The 26,098-nt window shown below is 53.8% G+C and overlaps 5 protein-coding genes across 5 annotated transcripts; 4 read left to right on the plus strand and 1 right to left on the minus strand.

Moving 5' to 3' along the window:
- Positions 1-8: 8 nt before the first annotated feature.
- DL89DRAFT_297526 (uncharacterized protein) lies at positions 9-341 on the plus strand (the record flags this gene model as incomplete). The annotated part of the gene is made up of 2 exons (XM_040890750.1): positions 9-224; positions 270-341. Coding segments are annotated over 2 exons (288 nt in total), but the record flags the coding sequence as incomplete, so codon positions are not given.
- An 18-nt stretch (positions 342-359) lies between these two features.
- DL89DRAFT_326865 (H/ACA ribonucleoprotein complex subunit 3) lies at positions 360-763 on the minus strand (the record flags this gene model as incomplete). Its single annotated transcript, XM_040891539.1, has 2 exons — positions 360-588; positions 725-763. The coding sequence occupies 2 exons, from the start codon at positions 761-763 to the stop codon at positions 448-450; spliced, it is 180 nt and encodes a 59-aa protein (XP_040739224.1). The 3' UTR covers positions 360-447.
- Positions 764-7,592: 6,829 nt separating this feature from the next.
- DL89DRAFT_272503 (uncharacterized protein) lies at positions 7,593-8,144 on the plus strand. The gene has a single exon (XM_040888988.1). It carries the CDS (start codon positions 7,613-7,615, stop codon positions 8,063-8,065), a length of 453 nt encoding a protein of 150 aa, XP_040739225.1. The 5' UTR covers positions 7,593-7,612; the 3' UTR covers positions 8,066-8,144.
- Positions 8,145-8,716: 572 nt separating this feature from the next.
- Positions 8,717-9,428, plus strand: DL89DRAFT_272504 (flavo protein WrbA). Its single transcript, XM_040888989.1, has one exon. The coding sequence runs from the start codon at positions 8,774-8,776 to the stop codon at positions 9,380-9,382; it is 609 nt and encodes a 202-aa protein (XP_040739226.1). The 5' UTR covers positions 8,717-8,773; the 3' UTR covers positions 9,383-9,428.
- A 1,877-nt stretch (positions 9,429-11,305) lies between these two features.
- Positions 11,306-12,370, plus strand: DL89DRAFT_272505 (uncharacterized protein; the record flags this gene model as incomplete). The annotated part of the gene is made up of 1 exon (XM_040888990.1): positions 11,306-12,370. A coding segment is annotated over exon 1 (914 nt), but the record flags the coding sequence as incomplete, so codon positions are not given.
- Positions 12,371-26,098: the final 13,728 nt, after the last annotated feature.

The following is a 26,098-nucleotide window of genomic DNA, read 5'->3' on the forward strand; positions in this document are numbered from 1 at the left end:
AGCAGCAGCAGCAGCAGCAACAACAACAACAGCAGCAGCAGCAGCAGCAGCAACAACAACAGCAGCAGCAGCAGCAGCAGCAGCAGCAACAACAACAGCAGCAGCAGCAACAGCAGCAATACGGGCCCATGTCCATCAACATGGCGCAGTGCACATCGTGCACAAAGCTATTCATGGCCAGTGCCAACCTTCAGTCCAGTGGGTGCCGGAGATGCATGCGCGCGGTCTGCCCAAGCTGTATCCAGCCATGCTGCTGCTGTGGCGGCAAGTTCTGCCAGTCGTGCTCAATGTCGGACTACACCAACTACGACATCCAGACGGTCTGCCTTGACTGCAACTAAACACAAAATGTACTTTTTCTCTTTCTTCTTTTCTCGATTCTCAGAAACCAAAAAATAAAATAAAACTCCGTCGGACGGGTCTATTCGTATTCTCAAAAAGCACATTTTACACCTTGATCTCAGGCTGCTGGGTCGGCAGCTGGCCGAACCGCTTCTTCAGAGTAACGCGATGCCGCGAGTACTTGTCGTCGGGCGAGAACCGCGCCGGGTGCGCGGACTTTGTTACCTCACCGGCATCGGTGACCTTCTACAATAAAAGGGACATGCATATCGAGGATTGAGCAACAAACTGTCGATCTTGTAAAACACCAAAACCAGGAAACCGTTTGCCGCTGAGGCATCCAAGCAGGGTCATAGGGTTCTCCTTACCTTCAGGTGTAAACACGCTTGCCCTCGGCGTCCAGAGTGTACATAAGATGCATGGTAAATTTTGCTGGCGAAAAACTGCGTTTCGGCTACATATACAAAAGAGAAAGTGCCGGGAGCATTGCTGGCATTGCGTTAGTCGCATGCGTTTACATGGCGGGTTTTGACACCAGTGCTAGGCCGTGTACCGTGTGCACTATGCAATCAAACAGTGTGAGCGTGTCTAAGCCAGCGGTTTATCACTGTCGATCTGTGTCCAACTCGTCCTTCTCCTCCTGTGATCTGTCCAGCGTTTATCCGGCAGGCTAGGCCGACTACTACAGTCTGGGCATGCGTTACCTTTTAAAATAGAGGAAAAGAGGGGTCTGTGGATAAAAGAGCAAGCGAATGAACAGCAAGGTTGAATTGAGAGACGAAAAAGAAAAAAGTGTCGAATGGCGTGCTGTGCCAATAAAAAAAACGCTGCAAAAATATTTGATCGCGCGTGATTCCTAGATCCATCAGACAAAGTTCCAGAATCAAACAAGCTTGAGGTTTAGTAAAAAAGATCAAACAGGCTTGGGATATTGGCATCGCTATATGCTGGGGCGGGTCATTGCACGCTGGATATACAGCGCAGCATTTGCCCTCTTTCTGCTTCGGGATATGCTGGTTGAACGTTCTTTTCATAATCAACATGTCCGCACAGAAGTCATTCCTTGACGGGTACTCGATGGATAGCTCGCTCAGCGGCACGCAGATGTCGGTGCTCCATTCGAACGACAACTCGCAGAATGAGACAGTGGTAAGGGGCATGATGAGTGATACGTCGGACCTGCCAAAGTATGGATGCTGGTAATGCTATTAGCAGATGTTTGTATCGTGTAGTTTGACAGCCAGCCAGTGATGGCAATGCGACCACCAGCTAGTTCACAGCATACAGGATCATCAGCAGGTGAGGAAAGTGCGGCGGCTGCACCAGGACCACAAGGCACTGAAGCGCTCACTGGATCGACTAGGGCAGGAAATGGCGTCCTCGTTCAACATCGCTGCATGAAAAGACCAGCAAGGTCAATCTCAGTGTCAGCGACCTGCACTCCGATCTGAAGAAAGTTGAGCGTTCCGTGGTGTTTGACAGAGACATGTCGAGGCCATCGGTCGCAGATATTGAGCTTAAGCTCAGCAGCACCGGTAAGCATGGCAGACAGATGTGCAGCCTCAGGGTGCTGCTGATCTGACGAATGCACTAAGCACAAGCGCATTTATGTGGATTTGTTATGTAGTGCAATCACTGGAATCGCGACTTCTTGACAAGATGTCGGTGCAGGTGGGGGCAGCAATTGAACGAAAGGTGAATGATGCAATGGCATCACTCGATAGCACAGCCCGCAGATGGCAGACGGAATCGTTGTCGCTAGTCACTGGCCTTGCCGAGGTCAAGGGAATGGTCAAGGACCTGCAGGCGAGTGTTGAGACCCTGTCAGCTGCTGCATCCAAGTCAAGCAATAGGGCGACAATGCCGCTGCTTCCACCGCTGCCGTTTGAAATGGGTCAAGCGCAGCCAATGCCAATGTTGCTGAACAACGAGGGCATTCTGGCAGCACCAAACCTGCAGCTGCCTATGGGCGTGGAACTCCCACCGCAGATGGCGCCCATGGCTCAGGCACAGCAGACTGGCATGTGTGGAGGCCATGGACACAGCGTAAACAGCCTCACGCTGGTGCATCCAGTGACCGACCAGAGCACGCCAACCCGAACGAGAGTCTTTTCAATGAGGGATGCGATCGCAGTGGTGGACAGCGCATATCCGTACGAGCTAGATAATGGCTGGCCAGTGGCACCGGCCAGCGGCAACAAAAGACCGAAAACTCAGAGATAGCTGCTGGTTACGTTTGTTCTTTTTCCTTGTTGGTTTCTCACCGAAATTCTTATGCTAAGGAAAATGCAGGCAAATATTTTCGCGCGCCGCATGGTAATGCGAGCCAGCACGCGGCATTTCAGCAGGTTCGGCGCGGTACAGCGGAGTAGCGGTGACAAGGGGTCGCCGTTTGCGGAAGCGCCTGGACCGCTGCCACTGGGAGACACAGCAGAGCAGAAGCGTATGGCAGCGCTGATCGAAGAGGCAAACAGGGCGGACACACCGCCGGCCGGGCTGACGAGTGAGGAGCTAGAAAAGTTCTACGAGCCGGTACGCGATGCGAACGACCCGCTGAAGCCGTTCCCAAATAACACAAACCCGGTGACGGGAGAGGTCAATGGGCCGCGGGGGCCGGAGCCGACGCGGTTCGGTGACTGGGAGCGCAACGGACGAGTGTCAGACTTTTAGATGGAGGAGGGGAGCAATAAATGAAGAAATATACACGATAGCAGCTAGCTGTACAGGCATTTGTTGACGACGGAGATCGGGATATCGGCAATGTTCGGGATGCCGCCGACCTCGCAGCACAGGTGGTCGTCGGGGGACTCCGCCGGCGCGACATTTGAGTCTGGATCATAGAAGGTGTCAGGAGAGTTCAGTAGAGGGGTAGCATACATGATATATGCCATGTTGAAAAAGTATATGGACAGGACGGCCATGAACAGCCATGCAGGCAGGGCCATGGCCCAGTATCTGTCCGGGTAGTACGTGAAGCCGAGGGCACACAGTATGTGATCTGGCAGGTATGCCCACACCAGATAGGTGCCGAATATGGCTAGCGAGACCATGTAAACGACAAATCCATAGTACTCGAAGGTCGGCGTCTTTGCGACCAGCTGGTCGCCTGCCAGCGACGACGGCGACGACGGCCAGGGATCAGCGTAGCTGGCGTCGTTCTCGTGGCGCACAGAGGACGCTGAGGATACTGAGGGCAGGTCGGGCGAAGTGCGGGCGCGCAGAGCGCTGGCGGACGGGCTTCGGGTGGGCGAAGTGGGGCGTACGGGCGTGTGGAACTGTCGCAGTGGCACATACATTACCATTCAAAAAAAAAAAATATGAACTGAAAGAAGCTGTTGTCTGAGAAATCCTGGTGTTGGCGTTTGGTGCTGGAAATTAATTCGTGGTTGGAGCGCGCTTGTGGGCTGGGGAGGGGCAACCAATGGGGGATGTTGACGTGTGATCATCCTTGCCATTTTGCTTTTCAGCAGGCGAGCAGGCGTCAGACGGCAGTCCTGTCTTCATTTCAGCTCTACATTCGACGGTTTATTATATTCTTTTAGTTCATTTGCGCATTGTTGTTAAGAGAAATGGACTTTGTAACGCAGGCGAAGAAAATGGGGGTTCGGTCGGTAAGTGCGGCGGGAAGAAGGGGCAATTGACCGAAAAAGAAAGCAAGAGCCCGGCACAGCGGCAGCACTAAACCTGGCACAAATTTGCTTCCCACTCCTGTAGCTGCTTCTCCAGGGCCTGACGTTCCTCAGCGTGCTCACATCGGCATTCATGATCTGGAAGGGCATGTCGCTGTTCACAAACAGCGAGAGCCCAGTGGTAGTGGTACTGTCGGGCAGCATGGAGCCAGCGTACTACCGCGGAGACATTCTGTTCCTGGACAACGGACATTCGGCGATCGAGGTTGGCGAGGTGGTGGTGTATAAGCTGGAGGGCAAGGACATTCCGATTGTGCACCGGGTGATGAAGGTGCACACAGAGAGGGAGAACGGAAAGCAGTTTTTGCTAACCAAGGGCGACAATAACCCGGTGGACGACCGGGGACTGTATAACCCGGGGCAACTGTGGATCCAGCGCGATGAGATCGTCGGGCGCGTCAAGGGATTCGTGCCGTACGCGGGCATGGGCACGATTTGGATGAACGACTATCCGCAGCTGAAGATGGGGCTGCTGGGGACGCTGTGCCTGCTGAGTCTGTTTAGCAACGAGTGAAAGGTGGCAAATGAAGTCACCAAGGGTTAGTTTTTTTATTCCATCTTCAGTTTCATAAAAAGGACCATGATCATAGCGCTGCTGAGTGTGGTGCGGGTTATTCCCAGCTAGCGGTCTTGCTGAGTGCGGTAGATGTGGTCGGACACGCGCGCAACGTCGACCATCTCGGCCACGTCATGCACGCGCACAATGGCGGCACCGCCCTGGACAGCAGCAGAGACGGTTGCGGCAGTGCCCCAGACGCGGTCCTTGGCGTTCTCCTTGCCGGTGGCCATGCCAATGAAGCGCTTGCGGGAGCTGCCGACCAGCACCGGGAAGCCAACGAGCTCCACCGGCAGATCCTCTTCAATGAAGCCCTCGTGAGAGTCAGCCGAGTCGGGCTTGCCGGAGCGGTCGGACACGGGCGCACGAATATGGCGCTTGGTGAGCTCGGGCAACCGCCGCAGCACATCAAAGTTCTGGCTGCCCTCCTTGGCAAAGCCAATGCCCGGATCCAGGATAATGTTCCAGCGCGCCACGCCGCAGTCCAATGCCTGGCGCACGCGCTGCGCCAGTTCGAATCGCGTGCCGCGCACCACATCGCCGTCGAACTGCGCATAGTCGTTGAGCTGCGTCATGGTTGACGGCGAGCCGCGCATATGCATCAGCACGTACGGGCACTGGCGCTTGGCCACCAGCGGCAGCATCTCGGGGTCGTGCGAGCCGCCGGTGACGTCATTGATTATATCAGCGCCCGCGTCCAACGCTGCACGGGCCACGTCGGCATAGAACGTATCGACGGAGATAGGAACGCCGACCTGCTGCTCGCGCAGCGCACGCACCACCGGCACCACGCGCGCAATCTCTTCGGCAACGCCGACGGGCACAGCTCCGGGCCGCGTCGACTGGCCGCCGATATCAAGAATGTCGGCGCCGGCCTCCACCAGGCGCTTCGCGTGCTGGACGGCACTGTCGCAGGCAAGGAAGTCGCCGCCGTCGCTGAAACTGTCGGGAGTGCAGTTGACGATACCCATGGACAGCGTGTGCTTCTGCGTGGCCGGCACCAGCGATTGCAGGAGCCCTGAGTGCGGCTGCAATGGCGTGACCTGCACGATGTCGTTTGGGGCATTGCTGTGGGTGGTCAGATGGCGGAACAGTGCCCCGGCCGATCTGCCGAGCTGCTGATGCATGATGCTGCGGTCCAGATCGCACAGTGGGCCGAGCTGGAACCGCCGCTCATGCACCAGTGCATGCGGAAGCGTGAGCCGCTCAGTGCGCATCACTAGCTCGTCGTAGAACAGAATGTCCAGGTCGATCACGCGCGGTCCGTTGCGGATCACGCTGAAGTCGCGGCCCATCTCGGCCTCGATGCGCTTGAGCTCGTCCAGCAGCGCCAGCGGCTCGAGCCGGGTCGTGAGCCGGCATGCTGCATTCAGGAACGCCGGCTGGTCGGCCACATACATGGGCGCGGTCTCGTACAGAAAGCTAGTTTCCACCAGCCGCGACTCGGGCAGAGCCGCCAGGTGCAGCAATGCCTTGTGCAGGTTCGCCAGGCGGTCGCCGACATTCGTGCCCAGCGCAATGTACGCGCAGTGCATGTCGCCAGGAGCCCGCGGCTCGCTGGCAGCCGCAAAGTCCGAGCTGGCGCGGGTGATCTCGACTGCCGAGCAGGCAGCAAAGACCAGCGCGCTGGGCTTCTCGACGCGCACGGTGATGCGCGGCACGTGGCACTCCTTGACCCCAGCGCGTGCCACCGCCGTCGCCAGCGCCTCGACGGTGCGGAACGAGCTCTTCTCCACCAGCTCCGTGATCGCATCCACCACCGTGCGGAAGTTGCGGTACGCCGGCACCGCATCCCGCACCTCAGCCGCCTTGCGGTAGTGCATGGTCAGGTCCAGATCCACCACCTGCTTGGCGTGCCGCTCCCACAGATTCACGCCGATGATCGTGCTCAGCTGCAGCCGCCGCACTGCAATCCGGTCCTCCTGCGCCAGCGCCCCTGCCGCCTGCTCGGCCGCCAGGCGCTCGGCCCCCACGCGGGCCACGCGCTGCCCAAACTCCTGGTCGCTCTCGTCCGCCGCCTGCACCGGCTCGCTGCCCCAGCTGCCCAGCATCTCCTTGCGCGTGCGGAACACCTCGACGCCTGCGTGCTTGGCGTGCAGGAGGGCCCGCGGCTTGTTCACTGTCACGTGCACTGCCAGCGCCCGCTCCGTCACCCCCAGGCACGTCCGCACGATGCCATCGGCAAGCGCCTCCAGCGACTGCAGCCTGTGGGCTCCCTCGGCAAACGCCGTGACCTGCTTGCATGCGTTGCCGTAGTGCACGCTCTCCGTGACCTTGTCTGTGCGGCCCGCAGACGCAATCGACGTGTGAATTTCAGCCGTAATGAGGACCGGCTGTTTCTTTGTGCGCTCCCACGAGTCGTGCCCCAGCACCGTGCGCACCTCCAGGTCCCGGAATATGATCTTGTCTGCCATCCTTTCTGTGTCTTTGGTAAAATACTAGCTGAGGAAAAAATTTTAGTTTGGGAGAGGTTAGAGACTCCGATCCAGCCGAGCCCAGACTGGCTTTTAAAACTCGCGCGCGGCCCGAAACGAGGAAATTTGCTGGTGACGGAAGATAACAAATTCCCACCCAACCACTGCTGGTATCATGCGGTGTTCCCAATTGTTTGCTCAACCGCTTGCCAATCCCGTCCCTCCCTAAACCCTCCCACCACCCGTCTCCACGCTACATTGTCGGCGGATCCCAGTCCCACGTATACAATATGCCGCTCCAGTCGCATCAGCCACGTTTCCTGTGGAATGACAAGTGACCTTGGCCGATGAATCGTGCAATTGCTGTGACCATGTTTACCCATCTGCTGCATACATAGGCGTGTTCCTTGTGGATACCTGCAATGTATTTTAATTACAGTACTTTTGAAATACATTAGCTGATGACCTGTTACTGCCAGCGTTCCATGCATCCAGAGTGCGACACAGTAAACACCGCTAGCTGTCTGCCAATGCCGCTACACCATGCCAAACTCTGACTGCAGCAGCCTGCTTGCACCTGCCTCCACGCTCCGGATATATATCACACAGCAATGAAGATTAATCTACTCGTAGCATTGGCACTATCGTTGGGATCGGTCGGGTCCGCCTCGCTTATCTCGACAAGGCCAGGGAAGGTCGAGCAGCAGCAGCAAGAGTTTGTCAACTCTGCCCTGCCCTTGGTGGTCCTCGGCTACCTGCACGAGGTTGCCTCAGCATACCGCCAAGTACATCCAACCAGCATTGCCCGCCTTGATAGTCAAGCCATGTCGGAGTCTGCCGGCCACCAGTCTGAAAGCACTGTTCCAAATGTGGGCGAGCTTGGTGCGTTGCTGGCAGAGCTCGACGAGCTGGGCTTCTCGATCGGCTCGAGCCAGGTGGATCAGATGAAGAGCGTTATGAGCGAGATGCACACGGCATCGTTCCTCGACAGGGAGATATCGGCACCGGGCGAGGTTTTGCGGATCCACCAGTCGATTGCAGAGAACGTCGAACAACCCAAGTGAACTCTCGCTGAACGGCTGCGCAGAATAAGCTTATCTGCTCTTTGAAGATTCTTTTTGTGCAATGGACTGTCCACAGAAACCGCAGGACACCCGAGTCCAGTACTTTGGGTCTCTCAGAAATAGGCGGCACACAGTGTAGTCAGCAGGAAATCAGCAGCTATTAGCACAGATCTCTCTCCTGCTTGCTGCTCAGATTCCGCACATGATTGCCTGGTTCCAGACATCGTATTGCCAATAGCCGATTTGTAATCATACCTACCATGTCATGGAAATCAAAACGCCGACAGGAATCCGAACGAGAAACCCTGCCTAGGGCGAATACACCCACTCAGAGCCAGGTACTGATCTGTAGGCTACGATACCAGTCTGTACATTTCATGAGCGAGAGAAGCGTGACAGCGATGTGAATTGCCGCCTAATGCCCATGGTCCAGATCTGATCCCTTCACGCTTTGCTATGGACACACCGGCTCTGCAATCTACCGCTCCACCGCCTGCATCGCTGTACTTTTGTCATCCAGTATCAGTAAACACAATTCGTAATCCGAGCCGCTGGCATATTTGTAAGCCTCCCTCCCAGTCTCACGATAGTTGCTCTGTATAAATTGAGAACGGCCTGCCGCATATCCCCGCCAGCCACACACAACACTACCAGCAACCATATAATCGCAACCTACACTTACCACAGTACTGCCTCGCATAGTATATCATGGCCCGCCCCAAGGTCTTTGTCGTCTTCTACTCCACCTACGGACATGTCCACACCATTTCCAAGTCAATCAAGGAAGGACTGGAAAAGTCTGCACTGGTCGATGTCGAGGTATATCAGTTCCCAGAGACCCTGTCCGAGAGCGTCCTCCAGAGCATGTATGCTCCACCCAAGCCCGACATCCCCGTCATCACCGTTGACAAGCTAGCCGAGGCCGATGGCTTCCTGTTCGGATTCCCAACCCGCTTCGGATCTGCTCCTGCCCAGGTCAAGGCGTTCTTTGACTCCACAGGCTCGCTGTGGGTCAAGGGCGCGCTCAGCGGCAAGCCCGCAGGAATTTTCTTCTCAACAGCCTCTCAGCACGGCGGCCAGGAAACCACTGCGTTCTCGTTCCTTCCCGTTCTCGCCCACCACGGAATGGTCTTTGTCCCCGCGCTCTCCACCAGCGCTGGCAACCCGGGTGTCGACCAAGTCGCAGGCGGATCGCCGTGGGGCGCAGGCACGGTTGCTGGCAGCGACGGCGCACGCCAGCCCACCGAGTACGACTTGGCAGCAGCCGTTGCACAGGGCGAGACCTTTGCGAATATTGCCGCGAAGCTGTCGGCGTAAATGCCTCAACCAATCCTACACACATTTCTGCCTCAGAACAGACGCGGAGACACATTTGCTGCTAATTATTTTTGCCTAATGGAGTTTTCTCAATCCACTGCGATGCGCGGTATTTTTGGTTCCCCAGTGCCTATTCTTGCTCCGAACATTCCTGATGCCCCTCACCGGTGTTCCTCACAGCGGCTCACCAAGCCTGCTCCACACCTCAGTGGATAGAGGGCAGAAGGACCTGCCACCATGCGCACTGACTGCAGCAGACGGTGTCTTGGCATATTATCATGGAACGTCGGTGCATGCCAGCTGCCTACATTTATCTGACACCACATATTGCATGAACTATGAGGAAAGGCTGCCAGTAGATGCTGCCAGTTGATGTTGCCATTAAGTTCTGCCTGCAGTGGTCCAGACGTATATAAATCTCTCGACACCAGCCGTCCATTTCTACAGAATCTACCAACATACACAATCCTAATCTGGGCACAGCCGCTCCAATATTCTCTGCTGTTCTCTACCACCTCTCCAGTTCTGCCTACCAGCACCTTCAACTAGCTACCACCTAATATGGTCAAGGTTTACTTCGTCTCTGCTGTGCTTGCCGTGGTTGCCCTGAATACATCCGCCAACGCCGCTCCACTTGGTAGCACTGACGCCGATGCATCTGCTACAATCTTCTCTCGTCCGCCAGTCGCTCACCCCTGGGGATTCAACGCCGATGTCTTTGGTCATCTGCCAAATGGTGTGAAGCACGTTCTCTTGGCCAGGTATGGCATTATCCGTCGTGATGACGATGGGAACATCACCGGAAACGACGATGACCATGCCAATGGCAGCGATGATTATGATGCAAAACCCGCCCTATCAACTCAGCCTGAGCCAGTCCTAGTAGCTCCTGCCGCTATCCACCGTTGCCCGCATCCCAAAGGGAATACCAAGGACAACAGTGGTCACAGCAACGTTACAGACGATGAAGATGGCAATATTGAGCACCAGGGCGATGTCAGGGACATTTATGTCAGTGGGGGTCATGTCAGCGACGGCAATAACGCAGGCAATGATACGGACAGCGGCAACTAGGTTGGCAAGTCTGGGTTTGGCCATGTCCAGTTCACCAGCTCTTCGATATAGCTGGTTCACTTTTTGATTTTGTGTGATTTCAAAATGCGAATCTCGTTAAATGTTGGCACGGAAGCTGCCTGGACGCATTACCATCACTCCTGCTATTGTCTACAGCCCAACCAGCACTGCTAACGAGGCTGACAGGGTCGTCTGCTCATTATTGCAACTGTTGAAAGAAGCCCGTGGAATCTGCTAGCGACAGACATCATCCCTACCTGATGCAGACCACCAAACATCACTCTCACCTTCGATCCTGGTATAGCAGTGAGCTGGTATCTGTGCTGCGGTTGAGATAGGCTGAGACTGTTCCCGGTACCTTCCCGATCCCTATCCCTACACATACTTCTCCGATTACCCTGGAGCCATTGACTACACAACTACAGCTTCCTTGGGTCGGTATGTCGTGACAACGTTCACGCCTACATATTCTGCCGACACATGCAGTGGTATCTACAATGCCAAGTACAGTGACAGTGCAAGCCAGCGTGCTACTACAGCGACGTATCAGAGCGTGAATCCGATTCCCCTCATTGATGTTTCGTATACTGCTTTAAACGACTACATGCCTTGTCCGCAAGCGCTGCCAGACAGCCCGCGAGTTCCGTAGACAGAGGCGGAAATTGCTGCTCGGGCAGCGAAGATACGAGGCGGACTTTGTATTCCCGCAGCCGAGTTCTTGGCGGCAGCTGACAATCTTTGGTAGCTATTGCGTAGTGCATGACGCATGCAACCGGAGGGCTGCCGGCATTAGCTGTCACTAGTATAAATATCCTTATGCCTGTGCTGCCATACGCAAACGCAACACCAGCCGTTGCTCCGGATACTTTAGCTATTTGGCTTTTCTTCTTGATTCGTTTCTTTAACCACTTTTAGCACTTTTTCACCATGGTTCAGCTGCCACTTGCTTCTAGTCTGCTCGCTGTGCTTGCTCTGCAGGCTCGTGCCAGTGCTGACAGCAGCTTCCCTACTTCTACCGAGCCTAGTGACATCGGTGTCGAGTTGTCATCCTCGACTGAGCTCGGCGATATCGGCACCGACGAGTCACCCACTGCCGTGTACTCGTATCCGCCTATCTTCTACCCTTGGGGATTTATGGCAGACGCCTCATACAACTTTAAGCTGGATCTTGCCAAAACCAAGAGCGACGGCGGAGCTGTAAACTACGGCATCGAGGTCGGTGGAGCGTGTGCTCAGTACACGCCTGAGCCACGCACTATTACCTACACTCGCTATGAGTTCTCCGAGCCGTACTGGATGGCAAGGAGTGACGATGCTGGCGACGATGACCGCGATAATGATGGCGGCAATGATGGCAGCAATGATGGCTACGATAGTGATCGTGGCGATCTGGACTCGTACTCAGCGCAAGTATTCACCACAGTATTCACCCCACGCTTCCCGCAGGTTGGATGCAGTGGCATGTACAAGGCCGAGTACAGCGACAGCAACAGCCAGTATGAGAGCTCTGACGCATATGCAAGCAAGTATCCCGATGAGCTACTCTTGGAGCCGCTGCTGGCACTCGGCGAGAATGGCTTCCTTGGCTCTCTTGACTACGAGCTAGGCGCTTCAGCAACGGATGCCTTGGACGATATTGACAGCGACGTCGACTTTGATGAGGTTGATGTTGGTCAGTTCTTCTCAACCCTTGCGGCAGCAGCAGAGGGAGAGGCAACTATTGCCCATGCCAGCGACGATAGCAACGATGATGTCAATGGCAATGGCAGCGAAGATTTCGCTGTCGCTGCTGACAACTTCCGTGGCGGCAACGTGGTTGACGATGCAGACACTGACTATGACTGAGTCTGGCGGCACAGCCTGAACATTATCTTTTATCCTTCTGTAAAAATCCCAAGAACATCGCTAAGCACACATGGTCGGTGTGTGAAATGTGTGCATGTGGCATTGGAATATTCTCAGCTTGGATGTGCTCACATTTGCTCTGGGCAAATGGCTTCTAGAATTCCAACCTAGTTCCGACAGCGCGCGCTGCCAAGACCGATAGCCACAAGCTCAGCCAGCAGTCCCCATTCAGCTAGTTAAATAGATACCGACATCCGCTGCACATGTGCTGACAGTGACCTGCGGAAATTCGCATGAGCTGGTATCCCAAACTGGTTTGTGATACGGAGCGAGGGTCCCATTTTGGAAGAAATCAGCAGGTCGTTTCCGTTTTGCTGTCAACCGAATGTTCTGTGCTGCGTTGCCAACAACCTGTCCCTACCAGTCTCCCAGTATGATGCCACCAGGACCAGGGGCACTCCTTGCGCCAAGCCATTCGTACAGACTATAAAATGGCTGGGCTTGCGGTGCGGTTCTTAGCCCATCATCCACTTCAATTACCCGCCAACCCCATGCAAACAATGCTCAAGCTAGGACTCGTCTCTGCTCTTCTCGCCGCAGTGGTCATCCAAACGCACGCTCAAGAGAGCGCACATGCTGCCATTAGTGATGTAGCTATTGTCGGCGAACTTGGTGAACTTGTCGATATCGTGGAGAATGACAACGAAATGTCGCTATCGTCTGGAGTTGATCCCAACGTGTTCAACATGATGAACTATCCATTTGGAATCCTGGAAGATGCCCACTACAAGCTCAACTTTGAGGTTGTCAAGACCAAGAGCGACGTTGGACCTGCCCGCTACAACGTCAATGTGGATGGCGCGTGTGCACAGTATACACCTGAGCCATATACTTATACATATTTCGTCCCTGAAGGTTACACCTCCGGCTCCTATTATATGGGCAGTGGATATCATAGCAACGATGGGGAATCGGATACGCGCTCCTGGATAGCCGTCACGGAAACCTACACGCCTCATTATGCGCAAATTGCATGCAGCGGTGCTTACCAGGCAGACTATAGCGACAGCATTAGCCAGTATACTAAGACAGTCGAGTACGCAAGCCAATATCCAGATGGAATCTTCCGAGCACCGTTTACTGCATTCGAGGACAACCAACCCCCGGCTTGGTACTCGCGGTATTCACCAGGATACTATAGCGATAGATCAAGCAGTGACTACGATATTTCTAAGCCCACGCCAACTGGATATGGGCCGACATCGTCTGCACCAGTGACTCCAACTCCTCCAGTCTAAGGTAATAAGCACCTTGGGCCCAAGTAGAACTTTTCTTTGTAGTGCCGGCAAATAAAAATATCGAATAAATGAGGACATGGTTGCCTACTCGTCCATATATATCCTGCCACGTGTTTGTATGCTAGTACAAGTGAGATGTGGATGTGGCAGCATGTGATAGGACAGGTTTTTTATATAGATGATGTGTCAGTTTTCAAGGATATTAAGAGGATCATTCGCTTTGCTGTCAGATGAATGTCAGCTCAACTACTCCTGGCCATCATATGATGTCAACAGTGTTGCGCGGCCAGCGATTACCACCATGATGATGCTATGGAAGTTATTAGGCCAACCAACAATGAGAGCAGCTCTCACGTTGAACTAATAGAGATATCTAGTAGAGGCCAATGACTACTATAATAACAGCTTATTACCCTGGGTTCAATGATGAGGTCAGATATTGCCACACACTGGCCATTTTGAAGATGTTGCTGCTGTGCAATATCTGACCTTATCAGTGAACCCAGGGTAATAAGCTGTTATTGTAGTGGTCACAGGTCTCCACTATATATCTCCATTGGTTCAGCGCAAGAGCTGCTCTCATTGTCGGTCGGCCTGATAACTTCCATGGCGTCATCATGGTGGTCATCACCGGCTGCGCAACACCCTTAGGATATTCATTCATGAGCACCTATTGAATAAGGCCATATAGCTCTTCTAGCCGTCATGCAATATTTGTGGATTTATTATATAAATTAATTTGTCTTATGAATATGCGTAAGCAGTAGCATTTAGCCCACAATGGATACAGTCTGTATAGAGCCATCAGCATTGGTACAGTCTCTCAAATTAGCCTACGAACGATGCAATCCAGTTAATTTTTAATAAAAAGTTCTTAATGCTATGCATACGCAATAAAGCAAAACTGAACGGCATCATTTCTCTTCTTTGCCTATTGAATTTCTCAAATGAATATTACCCGCAGCACTACTGTCATAAAGACATCACTTGGTGGTATTGGCTTCCGTGATTCTATGTTGCCCCGCCTAGAGCAATCTGTACACAGCGTCAATATTATCAAAGAGCATACATACATGCTTGCACGATGGATATTACTCCATCAGCTAGCTTACGATGATGCCTTTGACCCTGCAACATTTGTGAAAAAGGGGGTATTTTTTCGTTCTGTTTACTTGCTCATTTACTACAATCTGAAGGCAAATATGACCATATCTGCTGAGGGTTTCGTCAACCGGAAGGACAGGTCAGAACTGTCGAGCGCAGATTTCGGTGATGTAGTTGTATACCATATTTATGATTATCTATTACATAATGGCGATATCGAGCTACATGATGTACACAACATGAATCAAGTAGCAACATACGTGGATACCGAGCTGATGACAGCATACAAGAACAACATTGTGTTGCACTATGGCACTTGCCTACAGCGGATTCTGGCCAAATTGATTGATATTCGCAGCCGCAAAAACACACTGCACAGTACAATGGGCAATGTGTCCAAGGCTGAGTTCAATAATGCATGTCAAGTGTGTATTTATACACCTGCACAGAAGCTCCGCCAGACAGTTGCCTCTAGGCACCCTGATCTCAGTGTGCTCACCCCACCGATGCTTGCAATCTACAACAAGCTGGCACCAGTCCTTAATGCCTATGATGCCAAGCACAGATTCGCCAAAGACAGCCGATACTATGATGCCAAGGTAAATCCACTTCAGCATCTGCGTGCATACATTCGCCTATGCCAGCTTATCGAGAATGAGCAGCTTGGCAAGTCTCCCCCCCAATGCTTGCCTCTGCGGACATCATGGATCCCAGGCCATGTGCGCTTAGACAAGCAAATAATCAAGCAGGTGTTTATTTCGAAAACACGCGAGCAGGTTACAGAGATCAACGCAGCAAAGAGGGCAGCAACAGAGGCAAGGAAAGTAGCAGAAAAGGGCGAAAAATTGGCCAAGAAGGCTGCACGCGAAGCAGCGAAGATGCCATCAGATGAAACAGAGGCCACTGCAGCAACTGCAGCAGTAGCGGCTGATTCGCTTGCTGCTGCATCGGCGGCAGCAGCAGACACTGTTGCAGCACTTAACAATGCATATGCACCAGCACCCCCAGTCTGTGCACATGACCTGGTCCAAGGGATCACATAATCTGTGTGGGATGTGTGGGGCCGGGTCGCAGATCTAACATCAAAGCCATTTAAGGCACATGGTGATAGAGAATTCCATGGAATGGTGACAACAGATGGTGTAGCGATATGCATTTTGTTGCAAGACAAGATATCCAAGGCTGATGCTGCAGTAGATGCTGATGCTGTGGGAGGCAATACTATAGCTGACTGTCGTTATATCCACCAGATCCCACAGCCAGAGCTGCAGAATCTGAAAGGCCGCTGTGTATTCATCGATCCAGGTCGGGACGATTTACTGTATATGATGCACGAAAATAGCAGCAATGGGAAAGAGGGTGAAAAATGCTCTACCGCTACACACGGCAGCAGCGCAATAAGGAGCTCAAGCTGCGCCACTATGACAGGATTTGTCGGGGTACAAAGGATCAAGTCCCAGAAGATGCTGTCCGCAGAGCAGAGGCAGAGCTTTCCAAGCACTGCTGCCGGACCCTTAGCCCAGCAAAATTCCGTGCCTACGTTGCTGCCCGTGCATCTGTGCGGTGTGTCCTAGCACCGTTTTATGCCAACACGATGATAGCGCGAAGGTTACCAGAGCAGCAGCTCACTAAGTCAAACAAGTAGCACCAGAGGCGCTGGAAGGCCCATCCGGGTGTCGGGACCAGTCCTAAGGTGTACCCGCTTCACCGCAAGCTGCGCCTTGATTCATTCATGAACCAGGCCCGTGCAGACCACAGGCTTGCCGCAAAACTCCGGAGCAAGTTCGGTCCAGACCCAGTGCTGATCATGGGCAATTGGAGTGCGCCGATGGCCCGACACCATGCGCCGATTCGTGGCAAGGGATGGCGAGACAATTTCAAGCACCATGGCTTTGAAGTCTATCTGATTGACGAATTCCGGACATCGTCGGTGTGCCCGTTCTGCTGCGATAAGTCACTGCAGACATTCCGGCATGTTCCCAATCCGCGGCCCTACCAGAGATCGAAGAACCCAACTGTGAAGTGCCATGGCCTTCTCCGCTGTACAAGCGAGTCATGTAAGCGGGCCATGGCACAATACAGGCGGGCCTATTCGTCTCGGCTCCTGAACCGCGACCTCGCAGCAGTTCTAAACTTCAGACTCATTTTCTAGTCACTCTGTGATTCAGGCAGTATTCCTGAACGGTTCCGTCGTTCTACGGCCATTGCTGCCGATGCTTCTGGCACCACCCCGGCAACAAAGAGGCCGCGCAAAAGGCGTGCAGCAGCAGGCGATTCTGCTGCCAGCAGCAGCGAGCCAGCGCTGAAGCGCCTATGCTGAGCAGGCCACCAAGGTGGGAGATGTCCATGATCGACATTGCACCAACAACCATCCGACACGTTCAAATGACCGGTTCGCCGTGATGCTCTTATCGACGTGTCAACCCATGCTGACTAGCAGCCGAGCTCTCATCACGAGCAGAGTAATTCTAGTATGAAAATAGCTTTTGAACCCCAATTGAGGAAAGAATGGTTTGTCAGCCTGTTTGAGCCCTATCATGCATATGATTGGTCTTGGACTATGTTGGCACAGGATGATATCAGTGGCCAGTGGCCAGGGCTTAAACGCAACACCACGTAGATTAATGGCATTACGTATGTTCTATTCTCCATTGAGCGCCACTTGTTGCACAATAAATAGCCTTATGCTTTCAGTAGTCAGTGAGATCTCTAAAATTCCTGTCACTGCAAAGACAAGCTGTGCTCTGTTGCTGAATGCAGCTACATTCAGACTGCAGCCCTGCGAGGTCTTATGGTCATGCATACACGGGCAGGAGCTGAGCCTGAAAGGCACATACGAAAATTCTCCGACTAGCACAGGGCACGCAATTGGCCAGTGGCTGGCCGGTTTAGAAAACAACAAAAGCGGTTGGCTAAAAATCAAGCGGCGCTTTGGCCAGCTGACTATGCAATTACTCTGGCTCGCAAGAATCCAGTTGGTCAAACAAAGCCTGCCACTTTCAGAAGAAAGAGTGGTTAGGGCTTTCGGACGCTCTCCTCTTTCCTATTCTCCGAGCTCTGTCGTTTTTCAACTTGCTTTTATTTTTTGTACTCTTAGTGCCTTTACTCTTTTGAAGCATGGGCAGGTAGGTCTTCCTATAAGTGTCTGTCGTCATCGTCCATCGAGATAACGATTGCTATTGGTACAATAGCTGATTGTCTGGCCGCCCTTTCCCTTACCCTTGTAGCCGCTTATTCTTTTCAGGACTCGCAATGCCGTTAGGCAGCAGACACGCACAGAGTTCGCACATTCACGTACTGGGAGCAGGCGCAGTAGGGCTGCTCTTCGCGGCACACCTTCGGCGAGCTGGGCATCCGATCACCTTGCTTCTGCGGTCGCAGGAGTCGGTGAATCGGTTTGCCGAGGCAGGCAGCCGGATTGGAATCTACAATGACTGGATGAAAACACACCCAACACGCAAGCTGCTTTACAATGAAGATGGGCAGGTTGCGCCGTGGGTTGCCAAGAACTGCCAGGCCGAGACCACCGACACAGAGTCGCCTATAAAGCAGCTGGTGATGACAACCAAGGCACAGGACACGCTGGAGGCATTTGAGTCTGTAAAAGATAGGCTGGATGCGGAGTCGACAGTAGTTCTGCTGCAGAATGGCATGGGCACATACGAGGCAATTCATAAGGAGTGCTACTCATCGCATAGCCAGAAGAGTGCTGACAAAGTGCCAGCGTTTGTAGTCGGCACAAACGCGCACGGCTGCTTGCGCATCGACGCGCGATTTGAAATGCACCACACAGCCATGGCCCATTGTTCCTTTGCTGTGCGCCCCTCGCTCGCCAACCCGCCACCGCCATTGCCTGTCTCTGCGCTCGATATGCTTACCGCCCTGGGGGCGCTGCCATTGAACGTCAGCGTCATCAACTGGTCTGAGCTGCATCTGCAGCTGCTGCTGAAGCTGGCTGCTAACGCTATAATCAATCCCGTCACAGCGCTTACTGACAGTCGTAATGGCTACTTGGCGCCGCCGCCAGAAGGCACGCCCGAGTGCAGAGAGGTGGCGGGCGCGCAGGAGATGAGAGGCCTCCTTGGTACAGCGTGCCAGGAGATCGCATCGATCTATGCGCGTGCACACCCGCATCTGCATGACCAGCTGACGGGCCCGAGCATTGAAGAGTACGTTGTGCATGTGGCCAGCGTGACCGCGCGCAACCGCTCATCGATGCTGCAAGATGTCAGCGCTGGGCGCCAGACTGAGGTTGATTGGATTAACGGCTACCTGGTGCGTCTTGGCCAGCAGCACGGCGTGTCGACGCCAATCAACTCCCTACTGTACACACTGATCAAGCTCAAGGAAGCGGCCCAGAGCCACACATTCTTTAGCAACTGATATGACATAATTTTTATACAGGTGGTGAAAGACGTTAATTTGACAAACTATGTAGACGTGTAGACGGGTGGTGGAATGTCGATGATGGTGAGGCCATTGCCACAGGCTGAGAATCTAGCCACTCTAACCGCAGAATCAGGGGAATCCACAAAGTCTTTCTGATCCCCGGCGGTGCAAATGAGCGTGTCCATGGCAGAGTCCTCATACCGCGGCAGCTCGCACCCAGTAGCTGCACCTTTGGGCATGACATAGACGACCGAAGATAGCCTGATATTGTGTACGGTCATGTTTTCGTCGACGATCGACGCCATGAACACGATGTCATGAGAGGTACGCAGGGGACCTTCGCAGATGTCATACTGGACTCCGGTGAATGCCTCGGGCGCGAACACAACGCCTGAAACAGAGATCTCCTGGTCAAGCATGATGCCGCCAGTGCGCGATGCCGCCGTAGGCGAGAACCGCGTGTTCACCTTGATGCCATCGACCACTTTCACGGTGTTGCAGGCATCGACGGCTCGGGTGCTCTGCGCAACCACTTGGCAGCCATGCGAAACAGCGCCAAACAGATCATCGAAGGGTACCTCAACATATTCACGAAGCTGGAACCCGACACTCAGAACGCGCAGGCCCTTGACAAGCGGCCTCAGCACGCCACGGACACGCACCAGATCCTGGTCGTGCACGATCCTCGACCTTGTGATGCCTGTCAGCTCGATTTTGTTGCGCCAGCCCGCGCTGACATTCAGCCCCTCGGCGGCAGCAGCCATCCATGGGGAGTCTGGCAGCGGAATGCGCTTCACATGTACTGGCACGCACTTGCTGACAAAGGGCAGCAGCTGAATCGCAGAGTGTGTGCGCATCTCGGCCACCACCTCGTATCCGATGAAGGCGTGCGGTGTGAATACGCTTTCGTTCAATGAGCCCGGGATGCTGATGGCGAATGGCCACGAGTATGTGCCCTGGGAGGTATCGACTGTATGCGTGAGCTCGATGCTGGGTGCTGCAGCGTAGGCGGTTTGGAACAGCTTCTCCTTCAGCGACCGCAGTGTGACTGTCAGCGACCGGACACGCTGCTGCGAGCGTGTTGTCAGGATCACTCGGCCTGAGAGGACCTGGTTGTGTGCCTCGTGCGGCAGCCCGTAGAGGACAACATCTGGGCGATCCAGCCTGATTTGAAGTGTCTGGGAGGAGAGCATGTTCTATTGGGATGTGTGATAATTACAGAAGGGAGGAGGAGATATATGACAAGGATGGGATTTTTTGTGTTCCTGAGACTGCGCGCAGTCGGCAATGCCTTTTATTTAAGACTCTGTGCAATAGCCGCCAAATGCAGACAGATGTAGTCGTGTTGCGAATGAAAGGAGCAGCCTGCAGCCGGAAACATGCCCACTCCCTTTTGCTTGTGGCCGTCGCGTATTGTGCACCAAAAAGCGAACAGCTTTGCGAATGAGATTTTCCTTGTTCCCTTTGGACTCTACGTTCTTTATTCAAAATCTCCCCTCTTTTTTCTGCGACACGCCCCCAGAAAGTAGACCGTGAATGGTGAATAGACAAAAAGGCGGTTTAGACACCTGACAGAAAAATAAGCAGTATTCGCTATTGGAACGGCAGCGGAGAATACTGCGTGCAAAGGGGAGGGAGGGGCCAGTGCCTAGTCACCCATGTTTGGAATGGCATTTGCCAAACACCGCCGCCCACCCCCCTTCTTCCATGGCCCACGCGCGCAGACACCGTCCAGCAACGGCTGAGCGCATCGAGTTCCGCGCTCGGATCCCCGCGTTGATTGTTGGCGCCGGCATTGTTGAATGCTGGTCGCATGGCCGGAGGCAACAAATATTAATGGCAATAAATTTCGCAACAAATATGTTTAGCAGCGTATTGTCACCACTCCAAAAATTAAAAACGGAAGCTTAACTGCCGGTCCGCAGCTCGTCAAAGTACGGATGCTGCAGTGCCTGCTCGGCCGATATCCGGCGCTCGGGCGCGTACTCCAGCAGTCGCTTCAGCAGATCAATTCCCTTTGCGCTGAGCTTTGGCAGTAGCGGCTCCAGTGGCACGCCGCCGTACACCGGGAAATCGCGTTTCCACTCTGGCAGCTGCGAGCAATTCGGCCACACCCGCGCCGAGCCATCAAACGGCATATGGTCGATCTGCTGGTCGACAGGCGTGCCGAGAATCTTGAAAATGTGCATCAGCTGGTCCTCCACCGATGTGCCCGAAAAGAACGGCCGCCCAGTCGACATCTCGGCAAAGATGCACCCCACCGACCAGATATCAATCGACGTGTCGTACTGCCGCGACCCCATCAGCACGTCAGGCGCCCGATACCACAGCGTCACGACCTCATGTGAGTACGAGCGCACGGGAATCCCAAATGCGCGCGCCAGCCCGAAGTCGCCCAGCTTCAGGTCGCCGCGCTTGTTGATCAGCAAATTCTGCGGCTTCAGGTCGCGGTGCAGCACGCGGTTGCGGTGGCAGAACGAGATGCCGCACAGCAGCTGGTACAGCAGATGCTTCACTGTCAGCGGATCGAGGTCGCCGCCGTACGCATCGACAAACTTCTTCAAGTCCGAGTCCATGAACTCAAACACCAGCGTCAGCTTCTTGTCCGTGTGCAGCACGTCAAAGAGGCCGAGGATGTTTGGATGCTTCAGCTCCTTTAGCAGCGAGATCTCGCGGATCGCAGTACACGGCACGCCCTCCTCCTCGTTGTCCAGCCGGATGCGCTTCAGTGCCACGACCTCGTTTGTCTCCCGGTTCTGCGCCTTGTACACGATGCCATATGTGCCCTCGCCGAGCTTTTCGATTTTCTACTCGCAGTAAACAACAAAGGCTCGTATTCAGTGGCTGGACAGGTGGTGTAAATTCGCAAAGGCGGTAATTCAAACCCGTGACTTGCTCCAGCCTGTGTGCCTTACCTGGTACTTTTCCATTATCACCAGCGCGTGTATGTGTAAGAAGCACAAATGTGGAAGAGTAAAATACAATTTTCTTAAAAAAAAAAAAGTTATCGGCGTGAAGCAGATGAGCCTGCTTGAGCGCTGGGTGGCCAGTTCACCTCCCCCAAAAAGAAAAGTGGTCAAAGCCCATGAGCTGCACCGATTGGCCACAAAACGCCCTCCCCTGACGGATGATCACGTGATTTACCAGTCAAGCGAAGATCAGAAAATCTAGCTGCAATCTGGGAATATCCGCAGCCTCAGAACCCGAGCGCTGTCTCTGGAAACTGCGCCTTGCTAGGAGCTGGCCATGGTCTCCCTTGCATTTCACCCACTACGACAATTCCTATGAGCAGCGACACCTTTCCAGTCTATGACTCTTGCGGCCGAACAATCCAGGACGGTGATATATTCTACATCAGCCTATTCGAGGACTGTTTTGCTGCAAGTGCTCACAGCGACGGAATATTCTTCAGTGAAGACTCGTTTGAGTCTGGAAGCCAGTTCACGATCGGGACCGTAGATGGCTTCAAATACATCAAGGCTGTGAGATATGATGGCTACATTGTTGTGAACGAAATAGGGAGAGAAGGATGCCTCGACTTGGTGATTTTGTCCAAGGGGCTGCCTGAGCCTGAGAACCGCCTCTACATTGTACAGCATGAGCGATTCAAGAGCATCATGCATCTAAAGACTGCGGACGGATCGGAATCAGTTGGGCTCATGCTTCTCAAGTCGTCGTGCGGGCTATTCAACCTCAGTAGTAGACACACGCTTTTTCAGTTCAAGCGCGGTAGCGACGGTGATCTGTAGAATATTTCGTCGATACCCCCACTCTTGCTCACTTTGCTGCAACACAAAACGACATGGGTTTTTGTACCACCCAGTTAATAACAGGTGCCACAATGGTGTGAATGAGAACATAAAACTCGTGTTTACTTTAAACTACATATCGCGTTCAAGCATTCCTCTTGCTATTGTCAAGCTTGCTCAGTGAATAGCAGAAACCACTCAGTTTAACTGCGGGCCCCCAAACTCTTGGCCACTTTACATTTTGAACATTCAAATCCAACACTGTACTATCACCTCAGACAGGGTGATGCCTTGCCGGGTCTTGAAACTCTGGATCGGGGGATCCAAAGACGCTTTTTGGTGCAAAACATCCAGCCACAGCCGTATCATGATCAGTGTCTTGGGCAGGCACACTGGCGGTCCCCTTCGGTCTCCACCATCATATCCGACAGATGGTGCGGGCCGACAGAATGCAAGCCCAGAAATGGTATGATTCCAGCACCGTCTGTCACACAAAACATGCAAGCAATATTCTTTTGGCACAGCGTGTATCTTTGCGTTTGGTGTCCCCTCGCTATCAGAGCGCTGTCTGCTAGTCCCAATGGGCTCTCCTGCCACCAGACCGTGGTCGTGGCGGAGATACAAAAGGAGGGCGGATCGGGCCCAGATCATCCCTATGGTTTCTCGTTATCTTTGCTCTGTTTCTCCATCTCATCTCATCTAATAAATTTCCGCTAGCCATGTCTCCTCCCCACCACCCCTGCGCCCACAAGATCCTCAAGGACAAGGTCGACTCAATCAAGGCTGGCGATGCCGAGGCAGCCGTCATCGAACTCCTGGGAGAGCCGACTTCGCGCACGACCGAGGGTGAGCTCACTACGCTCGCCTGGAAGTGCCCGGGCCACGAGGCTAGCCACATCTGCGTCGACCTGAAGGAGGGCGCTGTTACCGAGGCTCGCTGGTCTGCCTAAGGCACTCTTTAATCAAGCGTGTTTTGGAAGCAGAAATATACTATTCGCACATAAACACATGCAGGATCTTGGCAAAGTGCACACTACGCTGCAGGAGGTACACGCCTTTCTCCTTGTTTCTGTAGGCGGGCGCAGCCTGAATACAGTTTGTGCCAAGGCGATGATCGGGCGATGTGTGTTGCAAAAGGGCAACCCGGCATCTTGGCCAGCTACACTGAAAGCCAGCCCCTATTCTTTTGTCTCTTGCGTGCTGTCGATTATCTCAACAGCATACTATACCACAGCAGCTCGGCCTTTATAGACGGAATTGTCATCAAAAAAGTAAGGGCTCATGGATCAGCAGCAGTCCCATGCTTTCGATAAGCAAATAAGCCCTAACATGGATTGCAGACAGGGTGGCCAGCCAGAGCATTTTCTTGGCAATTTACTCGGGATTTCTTGGCAAATGTCTCCCCAGCAATGCACCAGAAACTGGAAGGGTTCGGCAGGAATCAGCCAGGTTTGCCAAGATTTTGGCTGAAAAAACACCAAGTTAGCTGGTAATTTAAAGGGGTCGCAGGGATAGGTGAGAAATCACTGGGGACTAAATTTGGATTTTTTTCCCTTGCGGTGCCTCAGTCCAGACCGAGGGACTCTTTCCTCCTCTTTGCTCCTCGTTTCCCACAGAAGCCAGCTACTTCCCCTCCCCTCCACACCTCGCACCGCTTTATTGCTTGCTATAGTATTATGACCGCTTCCCATGGGAACCCGCACCCGGTATTCTTCCACAACGATATCATAGGCGCAGTAATCGACTACATCGCGCAAGTGCACAGGCATGATTTATACTATTGCTGGTTGCCCAAGGACTTCCGGCCGTTGGTGAACGCAGCAGCAGTGTGCCAGTCATGGCGCCGACTGGCACTTCCCTTGGTGTTCAAGTCAATGATAGTTGAGGTTGAGCGGGTGGCTGTCGAGCATGGCAGCGGCCAAGTATCCAGGCCGGTGCATCGAGAAAAGTGCCTGTCCAACGTTGAGTTCTTGCCGCCAGGCTGTGAGAGCCTAGCGAAGGATCTGGTTCTAAGCTTCGGAGCTGACGTTATTTCAGGGAACGCGGCCAGGTACTTGGAGGAGATTGGGGTTAGTGGCCGCAGCTGGCCCGAGGTCAAGCTGCTGAGTATACATGTTTCCGCGGCGGAACTGGAGGAAGTAGACGATCTCGATGATTTCGACGAGCACGGCGACCCCAGACCGCTGTACAGCGCCGAGCATGTCATGCAGCTCGCTAGCTATGCATTGAAGCTGGTGCCAAACGTGACCAATGCTCTTATCCAGCTAGACTCGCGGCCGTCTGGCGGAATTGATCTTGAGGAGGGATTCGGGCAGCGCCTGCAGGATATCAAAATGCTGACTATTTGCGAATCAGTCATCTACCACAACCGGACATTGGTCGTGCCGCAGCTCACATATCTCGACATAAACTGCACGCAGCTGGAGTCGGTGCGCTGGCTGGCAGGCGCCAGTGCTGCGACGCTCAAAGTGCTTTTGCTGACTGGTATTACGCGCGATCTGTTCTATTCATCGTTCTTTGATGTGCCTGAATCGACATCGGTGGTGTTTTCCGATCTCCGTGTGCTTGTGGTCTACATGGCCAGCCAGATGGACGATCCGCACACGCCGCCCTCATCGCCCGTTTCAGTGCCCATGTTTTCATTCCCAAGGCTAAAGACGCTGCTACTCTCGACGCGTGCGTGCCGATCTGACACGTCCTGGGAAATGGTTCCCTGGTTTGCAGACTCCCCGCTGCGTGAAGTGTACCTGATGGGGGCAACAAGGTTTGCCCAGCAGTTCGACTTTGCAAGGTACCCGGATCTAAGGACATTTGATGCGCTGTTGGCGGACCTGACGGAGCAAGATAGCGTGGAGCTGTCAGCCCGACTGATGTCGAGCAAATCAGGCATCAGGGAACTGGCGCTGCGGACGGCAAGGGGCGGGATTCCGATATCGCTCGACATGGGCAGCACCAACATTCACGACCTGTATTTGACGACAGAGCTGACGGCAGCCAAGCTGCGCAGCATCGTAGCGCAGCTGCCACGGCTGGTTTTTCTTGGGTGCAACCCTCCGTCAGAGAAATCGGATGACAGTGATGCAATACTGGGCGCCGAGGCAGTGGCCATGCAGATCCCGGCGCACGACTTTTCGCCGATACATTCGAGGCTGCAGGAGATCAAGCTCCACGACCTCAACTGGCAAGGGAGCATGCGGTACGGCATGTCGAGGCAGTTTGTGGACCTGGCGGCCACATTTGCCTGCATTCCGTCGCTG

Source organism: Linderina pennispora (genome assembly GCF_002104995.1).
Source record: "Linderina pennispora strain ATCC 12442 chromosome Unknown DL89scaffold_106, whole genome shotgun sequence".
Lineage (NCBI taxonomy): Eukaryota > Fungi > Kickxellomycota > Kickxellomycetes > Kickxellales > Kickxellaceae > Linderina > Linderina pennispora.

Excerpts from the sequence above, each read along its gene's own strand:
- DL89DRAFT_272503 (XM_040888988.1), top strand. The coding sequence starts at position 7,613 with ATGAAGATTAATCTACTCGTAGCATTGGCACTATCGTTGGGATCGGTC.
- DL89DRAFT_272504 (XM_040888989.1), top strand. The coding sequence starts at position 8,774 with ATGGCCCGCCCCAAGGTCTTTGTCGTCTTCTACTCCACCTACGGACAT.